General features: G+C 38.0%; 1 protein-coding gene across 2 annotated transcripts in view; it reads left to right on the forward strand.

Annotated features, from left to right (window-relative positions):
* Window positions 1-13,327, forward strand: part of agap3 (ArfGAP with GTPase domain, ankyrin repeat and PH domain 3) — a 167,482-nt gene that overhangs the window by 70,377 nt on the left and 83,778 nt on the right. For both annotated transcript variants that reach the window (XM_042498498.2, XM_042498497.2), the window contains exons 2-3: window positions 6,622-6,680; window positions 11,946-12,033. In XM_042498498.2, the coding sequence (XP_042354432.1) occupies window positions 6,622-6,680; window positions 11,946-12,033 (147 nt within the window). The remainder of the gene's footprint in view (window positions 1-6,621; window positions 6,681-11,945; window positions 12,034-13,327) is intronic.

The raw sequence follows: 13,327 nt of genomic DNA on the forward strand, positions 1-13,327 counted from the left end.
CCGTTTTTTAATCAGTTTCCTAGATTTTGATTTTGTAAGTAAAATCATAGTGTGCACTTTGTCCACTTTCAGCTCACGTCGATTGCTTTCTTCATTTTGTTCACTGCTTTTGGTAGCAAGAAAGATGAATCTGACACATTCATCTCTTAAATTTACAAATCGAGTCAGTCAAGATGTCTCAAAAGTCAATTTGCAAGTCTCATGTTAAATGACGATCCTGTTTGAAGCAGGATGTCCAATTTATTGTCTGCAGTCAACACAAGGCTCTGAGAGCTTTAAATAGGGCAGGCCATCCAGACCGCATTACACTGACATGGCACAACGATTTTTACCTCGTTCTCTTGCTGATTGTGTTTGTCACTTATGGCCTTTGATGGAATAAAGAGGTTTGTGTTTGGGTGCCCAGAAGAGGAGAGATAAGAGCTCGGACTGCACATCAATAGGAAGATGATTCAGGAGCACTTTGTAATGATAAAAGTAGTCAGACGAGGAATGTTTGGTCATGAGGTTGGCAACGAAAGGAAGCAGAAATACTAATTGCTAGCTAAATTCCCACTCTGTAATTTATGATGGTGGGAAAGCAAGGCTGGAAAGTCATTCAGAGTGGAAGTTTCGACCTCAAGGTTGTCCTCTCTCATTCCAAAAACCACTTCAGATTCACTGCACGTAGAAATGCCCGCATGTATGCACATGCACACACACACACACTCAGACAACCGTATGCACATGATTTTTTGCTCGCATTGCATTTTCTTTTCTCATGAAATGGAATAAGTGAGGGGGGGTAATTGTGCTTCGCTACCCTCAGACTGAATGGTCATTTTTATCTGAGTAGACATGAGCAGTGAAGTGAAAAACCTAACAAACAAGCTGGCAATGCAGTTTCCCCCTGGCAGAGACAAAGACACTGGTGTCCTCTCCAAGCATCACAAACGCAGGGGCTTTCTGTTTCCATAGGCATTCTGGGACATGGTAATGTAGGGATGCTCATTTTTACTGAATGACGTAATACAGAGCACATGGATTCAATTAGGGCTTTTTTTTGCATGGGACCAAACTGGTTGTACTGTATCTGCTCTGAGGGTGGAAGAAGTTGGGCATTTTCTCTGTTACAGTTTGTAAAGGGTGTGTTTGTGAGAGGAAATGTGTCAAATGATTCCCTTCAAGGTCCCGTATTGTAAAAAGTCAGGTTTCCGTGTATGTTAACTATAAAGCAGCTACAGGTTCTGTATAGATATTGAAAAAGTATCAAAACACTCAATCCACAAGGATTTTCACACAGTCCGTACTCAGAAACTGTGCCTTTAAAGGAGCCGCCAGGATTTCTATAAAGTCACGATTTCACTAATATACTATCAAGACCAAATCACAATGTTTATTTACAGTAACCTCTCAGCAGAAAGCCCCAGAGTTACATAAGTAAAATCAAATGGTGCTGAGCAAATGCTGTATTAATTAATTCATTCTTACAGTGTTAAAAACCCTACCTTAAAAAAAAAACGTCTATCAGTTTAAGTCTACAATATATTTAAAATAATTTTGTACCTTTACCGTATTGTCAGACCGCTCTTTAGAATAGAGTACTGGAGTTGCTGGTCTACTGCTGCCTTTCTAAGGTATTGTGTAAATTAAAGCGGTGAAAATATTAAAATAAGGGTATGCTTAAAACTGCTATGGATTTGTTTGTAGGTGGCTGAAATATGCTTTGCTGTGGTTCCCATCCACAGCTGTACATTGTTAAGCTTCTGTGTCTGTAGATTTGGTTGATCAAAGATTCCAGCAAAGCAACACAGCACATAAAATAACCTCAGCATAAACGTCAGGTCAAACCACCGTGTTTATATATCTTAAAACCTTAGAGTTACAGCTGAAAATGACAACAGAGATAATCAAGTTTGCCAGTTTCACATATCTCTACCATTCAAAATGGTCACCAGTTTTCTACCCCGAAGTAAATGTTATTAGTGCGGTATCACAGTGATTCAGTCTATTGATTCCTTACTGTTATTATTTGCAGTGCATGTGAATAACAAAAGCTGACAGGAAGTAAACAGAGACACGAGCTGTTGTCTAGCGATGTAATTCCAGTGAAACCTTTAGAAAGACAGAGTGTCGCTACACTGCCTTTACTGACCAGGGCTTCCCACACATTCATTTATTTGTGCCATAATTAAAACATCTGTTGCCAAAAATAGATTAGTGAAAGTTAAGTGAAACATCATTGTGCTGGGTCAAAAAGTTTGCATTCATTCACACTGCATTCAGTCATCCTTGCCCCGACTGAAACTGCTGCTAAAGGAAGAAAATAACTTATGATGAAGTTCTGTGTTCTTCTGCGTTCACGGACCTGCAAAAACAGCCAAATTTATAGTAGTAGTTTGCTGACACTGTACCCTCTCCCCCCATTGTCGCATGGCTGCAATGATGAATGGATGTCGAGAGCGTAGATTTGGAATAACAGTAGCCCCTGAGCAATCAGAGCATTCAGGGCTTTTCTGGGAAGAGGGTCTGAAGAGGCCTAAAGAGTGTTTCAGAGGGAGAATACAGATATATTCAGACAGAAAGTGTGAGAAAAAAAGTGTTTTTTGAACATTAAAGCATGTAAACATGTTCTAGTAGAAACCCAAAATACACGTATGAACATGAAAATGAGCATAATATGAGCCCTTTAAAGGTTTTTTAATTCACAGGTGTTGGGTCCTGTCCAATTTTGTTAGTTAGAGCTCATTTTCTCTTCTTTTCTTCCTGTCAGTGTTTTTATGTCCTTGAAAGCATAAGTGATGTTGTTATGGTCAATGAGAAGGTACTGTGCTGTTCCAAAATGCAGCGCTTGTCGGCCGCCAACAACTCCATTTCAGTGTTGGCCTTTGATGACACTTAATTTCCCTGCACCGTTATCTATGGATTGGCTTTTATTTGAATGTGTCCCTGTGTGAAAGTTTGATTATGTGGAATGGGTAAATGTGAGAAAAACATCTGTGCATCTGGCGGGTTTTTCTGTGTTTATTTTTTAAATTGTGCTCTCTGTTGTTTCTGTTTATTCACTGATTCTTTGTTAATGTTGCAGTAAGTGCTAAAGACTGGAACCTTTCAGCGTGTTTGTCTAATTGCTAGTTGCTGCTCTTGCTCTTGGGCTGCATTCAGACGACTTTCACAAGCATTTAAGCCTTTGAAACCTGAACATATTGGTTTGATTAATTCAGAAAACATGGGGGGAAAAGTCAATGAGCAACTTGGCAAGAAATGTCCTGCAAATCGCAAGAAATAGGTAAAAGATGACAAGAGAATTTCCTTTAAAAAAAGAAATTGAAAAGAAAAAAGTTATATTTAATATTGTTTAACAGATTATACGTATGTGTGTGTATGTATGTATATGTACAAATGTCTATATATATATATGTATATACATATATAGACTGTACATATATAGCACATTTTTACTCATTTTTTACAGATAATTTTCTCGTTTGTTTTTCTTTTGTCTTTTTGCTTATTTTCAGTTAATTTTAAACTTTTTTTTTCTTTTTACAAATATCTTGCCAATTTTGGGGGGCATTTCTTAAGTTGCTCATTGCTTTCCCATGTTTTTGTAAGAAAATCAAGATATTGTCACTCAGGTGTCAAATGGTTAACTTTTATCAGCCCTCTAATTACAGTGAAAAAAAACATAAAATAAATAAAAGTCATCCAGAAAGTACAGAGACTGCTTGTGGAAATAATAGGTCTTAACAAAATGACAGGAAATCCAAGAAAATTAGGCAGCAGCCTTATCTGATATGGCTTCAGGGAGCTGTGACCTGAAACTGAATCAGAAGGGTGTCTTCGCTCATGTTCAGACATGTCAAACCCACGCTGAGAGGGCTGAACATGAGGCGTGCTGTTTAAAGACTACTCCGCTCCACACAATGCTCGGTGAAAGGCCCCTCTGTTAGGGATGAACTTTTCTCCTCTCCCACAACAAGTGAGACAAGCAGAGCAGCACAAGGCTCTTTGTAAATGGAGGTCAGAAATAAGTAAACATTTTAGCGGGGGGGTGTTTTTACTCTAATTGTAGTAGGTAAAGGAATTTTTGGCTCCGGCCTGCTGAGCTATGAGTCATGTGGGCTTTTAGCGTACATTTTGGAGAGAAAATAGAAACATGTCTTATAGTGACGGTGGTTACTTTACTGTTTATGCTGCCATTCTTTTCATATTAGCATCGCCTCGGGCGCAAAGGGAAACCATCATCGCTGCAACAAACTGGCTTATTGTAATCGTGGCTCCTTTTTTTAGTATATGAACATTTTAATTGTTGTGGTTTTGACATGGGGAGGGATTGCGGGGGGCTCACCTGGTATTACACACCTTGTTGCTTGGAGACAGAGAGTCTACACTCCAATATTGGAGATGGTATCTTCTTCTTGGGGGGTTCAGATGGTGAGAAAGCCACAATCCAAAACAGGAAGGTGGTCTTTGTTCTAATAGTTGTTATGACACATCGTTGTGTACGCCGTCTCTGTGGGACACAGGCGCCGCTTGTGAAGCTGTCATTTGCGTTTTTAGTTCTGAGGGCTTGTATTGTTCCTCGTAGTGCTCTTTCCCACTGCCCTTTTTCAAAGTGCAATTATTATCCAGTCAAAGTCTCCAAATGTCACTGGAAAACCAAACAAGTTGAATCAGGCCTGATAATGGCTGTCTTTTGAAATGGATTAGTTAAATCCTGTTCAGAGACTGCTTTGTGTTGAAACCTGATATTGAAATAGGCTACATAGACTGAGTTTACCATAAGTGTTTTGCAAGTCCTTCTCGTCAGTTATGTGTTTTTTTTAAGTTGTTAATACATAAACAACGGAGGACATGAGCACATTAATCAGGGAGAGAGACAGAAAAATATTTACAGACAGGTTGTTTCTTTGAATGTCTTTTAGTTTAATTCTCCATCTATATGCTGATTACTATCTGGACAGGGGTGGTGATATGGCCAAAATCTTCTATCATGATGTATGCAATTATGTATCGTGGTAATGGTTTATAACAGGATATAGAAATTCTCCCGTAAGCTCAATTAAGGTTTAAAGGAACCAAATCGTAATTCATATTTGATTATTTTCTTCATTCATTTGGAACTTCAATACAAACAACAAAACAACTGCTTTACGTGAAAACGAAAGACTCAAAATAGTAGAACTAAAACACTCTCAAAACAGAAACTTTAAGGTTCCTGAGAACAATAATTTCAAGTCTTACAGGTTCCCGTATTTAAAATGTCCCACCCTTCCTCAGTGTCTGCCAAAATCATTTTACCTTGCAAGCCAGCTGGATTCACAAGATCAAGTGCGATTCCTGCGCAGATTTACATAGCCTGTTCAAAAAAGCTTCCGCGTTAAAAAGCGGTATTGCAAAGTTTTTACTGGTATTTCTACCATCAAATTGCCCAACCCTATTTCATGATTTATCATTGCTCTTTTGTTTGTTTTAAATAACCGTTTTTGTTTTTCATTGAGTGAGGAAGGTTCTGAATACAACACATATCATATTTTATCTAATACTTTATTATAATTTCTTCAAGAAATCAACTTTTATAATTTAACTGTTCTAGTTACTCATCCACAAGTACAATGCAGTCACATACGGTTGTCATCGCATTGAGTGTTTGCTACTGAAACCTGGCGTCAGTATGGCACTAGTTCCTTCATAACCAAATGGTAATGGACCGGATCATAATGCAGATAGCGATGCCTCAATTTGTTGCCAGACTGTGTGAGTAGTGAGAAAGAGAGTGAGGGCAAGCCTGAGAAGTTGGGTTATGCTTTATTTGTTAGGTGAATTTATATCGTGTCTAATAGTGTTTTGTATCCGTCCATATTTATATATTCAAGCATACTTGTAAATATATAATTTGCAATATAAAAATTTGTTCTTAAATGTTGCTTTTAAAAAAGAATATCAGTTTAAGCACTGTGTAGGCACTGGTATCATTTTAAAAGTTTCATTTTACCTCCAGTATTGGAAAAAAACACCTAATTGATTTTGTCTTTATGCTCCCCCAGAATAACAGTTGATCACAATATTGTTGCAGCTCTGATGTGTTAAGTTCTTTATTTTATGATCATATTTTTGGAATCCTCAGTGAGAATAAAGTGCAATGAAAAATATGAAAAGAAAGATTGTTTGGCCCACAGTGTATGGCATAAATAAAGGCTGAAAGTTGCCCACTTTAAAAGGCTATGTCTTTATGACCATCTGACCCTTTTAAAGTCAGTAAACTCTGTGCAGCATGACTCTGCAAATCTACCGTAAACTCCATAAAAGTTTGACCCTATCAGTCTGGTTAACTCTGTGTGTGTCTCTCTTTTTGTGTGCAAAAAATAAAAATTATGGTGAAATGACTCATTCTCTCAAAAGATTATCACAAAAATTGATCTTGCAGCATGTCAAAAGTGTACTAAATACCTGACCAGCCTGTAGATAGGCTTTGTCATATCTATATGACAGCTGAATCCATCATAAAACTTGTTGCACACAAGACAGAAAGTCTGACTATAAGTTCCCTATAATGCTGTTAAAGCCATATAACCAGGGTCAAATGTGCTCAAACAGATAGATTATCTTTAAATGTCTTTTTTGTCTTTTTCCATTTAGACTCCTTCGTCAACAGCCAGGAATGGACATTGAGTCGGTCAGTGCCGGAGCTGAAAGTGGTGAGTAACTTCTCTAAGTCGCCCTCTGAGGTTTCATCTTACTGATCGATTTAAATGTCAACGGGAAAGCATGTTCTGTCCATGTAATACTGGTTTTGCATTCTACATGAGAGGGGAACAGTTGAGAAATTGGCTGGACTTTTCCCTGGCACGTACTTGGTGATTTTTAATGAGATGCGTTGGCATGGAGATGCAGGGTGGCTTGCAGCAGGACGCAAGATGAGTGACAGTTTTGGGCTAGACTAGTGACACATCCTGGGTCTGATCCCATCCGCCAGTGAAGCACACACAGCCACGGCCAAATGCACAACTAACATCCTCACGTGGTTTAATTCCTTCTACTCATAAAGACTAGCAGTCTTTAAAAAACTGCACTCCGCCATTCTGACAGTCAATGTAATATTTCCGTATCAGGTGAATTCATTGTTGTTGCGTCTTGCAGAAGAGAAAACTTCAATGGAGTCAAAAGAGGGGAATTCGCGAAGGAGCTCAAAGACAAGCTTGCTTTTTTGGCTTCAAACACTTTGAATGCGTCTGTTTCCTTTTATGTTGCTGAGGTGTTAATTGGCAGCTTCCACACGGGGGTTTGTTAAATGGACCTGGAAAGACTGAATGAAGTGTCTCAAAATAGCGATCATTCTTTTCAAATCTTTCAAAGACGTGCTGTTCAGCGACAAGGTCACACTGAAAAAAAAAAAAAGCTTTTTTAAATATGACGGCAAAATCTGTTTCTTCTTTTTCATGCCACAGTGATAACGACAGGAAGTGGAGTCAAAACATTTCCTGCAGATTAGTTGAAATGATGATAGGGTGAGTAAACGTCTGAAACATTAGCCCACCAGCGAGCTGTACCCCTCTATTGTAGCTTTATAATGCTAACTAAACTGTGGCCAAACCTTCTTTTATCACCATCTTTCCCTTTATGTTTGCCCACGAGGCATTTGCCCACTTGTGTTTGTTTTACCGCTGATTTTTAAGAAAACATGCCTTCCAAACCCACGTTTTCGTGAAAAAAAATGTGGCATTTTAAAAAAAAACCATTTTTGACAATTTTTCCTCTTTTTTGCTGTTTTTATAGAAAAGTTGAAAAATGTTGGTGTTTTTTTTCATTTTCTTTTTCTAAATTTGTTTGCAAAAACAGGTTTGGAAGCCATGTTTTCTCCAAAAAAATTTGGCAGTTTTTTTTCTCTTTTTTTTTTGTTTTCTGCATTTTTCTTTATTTTTTTCAATAGAAAACTTAAAAACTTGGGTGATATTTTTTTGTTTTGCTTTGTTTTATTGTTGTTTTTTGCTTACATTTTCAAAAGGCATGTTTTCTTTAAAATCCATCAAATTGACCCCATTATTGCTGGATTTTCAAATTTCTGACGGTCCTTGAACACATCATATAGGACACTGAAATTCAGTTTGAATTGTGTGTGTTTGAAAAACACCAGGCAAGTAGGGCAAGAAGAAAAAAAATTGGGGTCCTTGAAAAGTCAGGGGAAGATTTTGAAATTTTGTCCATGACGACGTGTGGGAACCTTGTTAATATTCCCAAATCAAATCCAAACATCTACAAAGGAGTAAAAGTTTTGTGCTGATGCAGCTGTTTGATTTCATGAAGGCTGTATACCAGCAAGTCACAAAGCCCAACAGTTAAAACAGCAGGAAGACTGGTTCAGTGGTACATTCAAAGTCGATATTTGTTGACTCATTGCTTTCACCGCACACAGCCTACAACTTTTGCAAACTTAAAGCGTATTCATAGTTTATTCTGCTGGGGTACCACATGGTATATATATACTTCAATTATAGAGAGGGTAGGCTGGGAAAGGCCTTAAACAGATCTTTTCTCTTGCGCCTCAAACTTCCCTATAATTAGAACCATACCTGACTTTAACACCCACTAATGATCTAAAGAAGAAGACGGCGATGGTGGGGAGAGGAGGAGGAGGAGAGGGGAGGAGATGAGGCATGTTGCAGCCTTTGTTCTTCCCAGACGTGCTGGCATCATCAGCCCACCCTCCGCCATGCATCACCCTGAAGGCACTGTAGCCAGGTCTGGTCTAGACACCAGGGAGAGGAAGCGGGAGAAAGATTATTGTAACAATGTATGTTAGAAGACTTTCCTCATAATGTTTCAACCTCACACAGCCTGTGTGCAGGGGACCAGATCGTGGTTTCCAGGGTTTTGTTCCTTAACTACAAACCACATGCACTTTCCATGACTCCCCACTGTTTTCTAACCATACAATACGTTTTTTTTTGTTTGGTTTTTCTACCTTCCAAGCAGCAGTTTGTTACAGTTCATGCCACTATGGAATTACAATCTACTTATAGAGAAGCAATCCATCACAGCGGAAATTGAGGCCCTGTCAAGAAGTATACAGATATTTTTAAAAATTGATATTTTCTCCATACATTTTAAAAGTATTCTGTCCAAGAAACCTTCATTTTAAAAAGGTTTTTCATCCTCACTAGAAAATGACTCCAAATGCTCCCCAACATTACCTTTCTACTGCAGTTTTCCCTCATCCCAACGGTATTGAATTGTATAGTATTGTTACCTTTTTCAGAACACCTACTGGGGATCTCATTGCTGAGATTTCCCTTTATGACGGAAATACAAAATACAAGTTTTGCTCTGGACATGCAAACTTTTCCTTCATTCCTTACAGACAACAATTCCATTCCCGAAATAGTCCAATCTATTGGTATGAATGGGTCTGATCCAAAACCCTTGTTTGAAACCTGGATCAACATCAGTTTTCTTGTGCTAGGGAGCTGGGGTGCTGTGTTTATATGCCTTTTATAAGCTATTTAACCCTTTGAAACCTGAGCTAATTGGTTTAATTTCTTAGAAAGAACATAGTGAAGAAAGGTAATGACTAACTTGGCATGAAGTGTCCCAAATATTCCAAGAAATTAGTAAAAGGTGACAAGAAAAGAAAATTAATTTTAAAAAAGTGGGGGAAAATCTCCAAAATATTGTGTTTGTAATTATTATAACTATATATCTAAAATTGTGTAACAGAAAGTGTATACATATTTTGTTTTAGTTTTCCACACATGTTTCAGGTCTTTTTTACTCTTTTTTTCAGATAAATTTCTCATAACCATTTACTAATTTCTCTATAAATTTTGGGCCATGTCTTCTTCTACAAATGTTTTTGAAAGAGATCAAACTAATTTGCTCAAATTTAAAAGGTTAAAAAATGTGTTGATATAGACCAGTTAACACTGGGTGCAGCAGATGCCTATGTCAGTAAGTGAAATTGTGCAACAATACTACATTTCAGCCTTAGGTAGTCATTAGACCAAGCAGTGCTAAAAATGTAAACTAAGCTGTAGTCTGCCATTGTTGTTGTTTCTGGTGCATGCTTATCTTTACGCAAGCATCAATCTGCATGCGTGATTTAAAGAGATTATCATTGTTTAAGAAATGCTCCATTTTACATTCGCAGATACAAAGTAACCAGAATTTGGAAAAATCTGCGCCCTGGGAGTCTCCTCACAAAAGTGAAAAAAATGATGGCGTAGTCAAAAAAATATTGGTGTTGGTGCAATTTTATTGTGCCGGCCTCCCAAAGTGAAAAACAGTGAAAATATTTACAAAAGTGGGGGAAAAGTTTAAAACTACTAAGAAGAAACACTCTGCACAAGTTTACAAAAAACAAACAGTACTAAATGGAGTTCTTCGTCAACTCTCAGGTACAAAAACACGGTTCAATTGTGACTCACCTCCTCTGCAACCATCACACGACTGATCTTATCAGGCCGAGATTCACAATATAATACAGCCAGAGTCCTTTTCAGCCCCTCATGCTTCAGTGTATTTTATATAACAATCGAACCCCTCTGTTTAGACTCTGATCCTGAACCAAAACAAGTCAAAATGCACCGAAAACAATATTTCACATCATAAACAAAATCACGTAGGTCACGTGACACTGTACGCGCGCGAGAACGCTCGATTTAACTGAGGAAACAGTTCAGCTTTGTTTGGTCAGTCGGCTCCAGACATGGAGGCCGACAGGTGAGCCTGCAGCGTGTGGTGAGTGGCCACGTGTATGAGGATGTGTGTGCATGTATGCGTACACATGGAGCAGAACATCTGAGCGTGCACCCTCGGTCGCGCTACTTGAACAGGTAAAGGGGAAAAGAGATTGTCATGAGCTGTTTTTAATTGCCGGGTGAACAGGGAGGGGAGTGAGGCGTATGTGTGTGTGTGTGTGTGCGCGCGCTACCCGCAGCCAGAGGCGCGGCTGTGTGTTTGTGCGCGTGCACGCCGTCACTGACGAAGCGGCTCCGTCAGAGAGGTGTTTTCAGAAAGCTGTTATAGCGACCTCTACTCCTTTTGTGTGTGCACGAGAAGCCAAAACACAGAGAAAAATATCTGTTTACAAAAATATCTGTATATATGTAGACAGGGCCTTAGTTTACAGATTGGGTACCTTGTCATTTCATCCTCCCTGTGTGGGTCACTTTACCCCTTTCCTGTTGGTAAAGAAACTGAAAAATGCTCCGTTTACTGCTCTAATATGCCGTCATATTTTCCATTGCTGCCATTGCTTTTTTTGATATGTAGTATTTTCTATAACTACTCATCTAATTGCGGAGTAGACTATCTGCTTCCTGTTTACACAGGCGCACGCATGCCCAGTGTATGTGAATGGTCATGTGATATGCATTTTCAGGTGGGGTAGATGGAGAAAATTTCCAAAAATGTGTTGTGTAGTTTTTCATTTTAAAACGCTGTGTTAAAATGAAAATGTATAATCGCTTAGATTTGATATTTGACAGCCAAAAAGCAACTTCTTAAATGAAAAAAATTATCAAATTTCAGTTCTTCTTATCACGCTGTGGGGAAAAATGACATGGGAAAATTGTGTAGTTTCTGATACTATAGCTCTTAGTGCAGTGAAAAGTAAATGCAATTTGTAGATAATCGGCTAAAACCTGCAAAACCACTGTCATGATCGAGCGTAAAGGCTGCTTTATGAAGTGAGAAACAACAACTAGCCAAAAAAAAACCAAAATCTCACACACAAGGTCCACTGACCTCGGATGTTTAAGGCTTTTTTCAACATTTCGTGGCCTTGCTCTGTGGACAGAGTCGCTGAGCGTGGTTTAAAGCTCCAGAAACACACAGAGCGACCACCTTGTGCTAAGACCATTTTGTCATGTCGCCATTGTTGTCCTCAAAGTCTACATATTGTAGTTTTTACCTGTCATGTTATGTTTGTCAGTAATAATCACAGTATTTTGCTCTTGGCCTTGCAGGGCATTGTGGGGAATCTCTCCAGTGGAAAGTCTGCTTTGGTGCACCGGTACTTGACAGGCACATATGTGCAGGAGGAGTCACCTGAAGGTAAGAGTCTGCTGTCAGAGGAGCTGGTCAAGAGGTCATAAAACATGCCAGTTACTCAAAGAAAATCACAAAGATTTGGATAAATGCAGCATGTTTACTGCGGCTTTAATTTACCTCACAGTCTGTCATATATAATATGTAGAAACTAACGAGTGAAAAGCTTAAATTTCCATAGTTTCAGCATCTCAAAAATTAAACAGAGACTTGTTGTAAGATTGACTACAGTGATGTATTTCAAAAGCCACTGATTAGTCAAATTATTCCAAAACATGCTGGCTGGTAAATTAGTTTTCTTTTGTTTTTCACCAGAAGAAAGTCAAGCATGTTGGCAGTGATTGCAACACTGTGCAGACGGATAACCATATTAGGGTGCGCGTATTATGACAGTTGCATGAAGCACGGTTCCTTTTGAGAGTATTTTTTCTAATTAGTTTGTGTTAAAATGTTGTGTGTTGGATTACATCAAGCTTCTGCATGCCAAAATTCATAATTGGCTCAGTTCTTTTTTTTTTTTAAATAAATTTTCGTTTTGCTCCTCCACTGAAACTGCCGCGATAATGACAAAGCATAACATTTTCAGTAAATTAGGGCCGTGAAGATTACACATTGTTGAAACACAAAGGTAAAACTAAACCCCATCATTTGTTTCAGACTGTAAATTAAAGGTTTTGTAACAATAATGAACCATTTACTTTTTGGATGCTCTGATGATGAGCCAGTTTACCATGGTTCGTCAAGTCAAGGCGTTTCTTATCATATGCACAGAAAAAAAAGTGTTCTTGTACAATTTATTTCTTTTCCTTTCACTCTGAATGCAGTTTTAACATTGAAATAAATAGGTTTGAAAGGTAAAAAATATAAATACAAGAATTAAAGAAAATATTAAGATAAAATGATTTCAAAAGAAATTTAAAAAAAATCCATATAAAACTGTTACAAAATACTCAAATATACAATATACAAATACACAATGTCAGTACAAATATAGTGTAAATACAAATATACAGTGTCAATACAGATATGCAATGTCAATACTTATAGTGTCAATACAATATGTAGTATCAATACAAATATATGGTCTCAATAGTATCTATACACATACATGTAGTATTGTAGTGTCAATACAAATGTACAGTGTCTATGCAAATACACAGTGTCAATACAAATATACAATTTCAGTTTTGTTTTGCATCATCCAGGAATTTTAGTATTTTAGAATTTTAGTTCAGGATCGCTTCTCCATAAAAGGACCCCTCGCCATTTTAATTTGCTCTCTAAGATTTAAAAATCAGAT

This window comes from Plectropomus leopardus, chromosome 12, assembly GCF_026936395.1.
Source record: "Plectropomus leopardus strain MGB_pleo_1.0 chromosome 12, ASM2693639v1, whole genome shotgun sequence".
Classification (NCBI taxonomy): Eukaryota; Metazoa; Chordata; class Actinopteri; order Perciformes; family Serranidae; genus Plectropomus; species Plectropomus leopardus.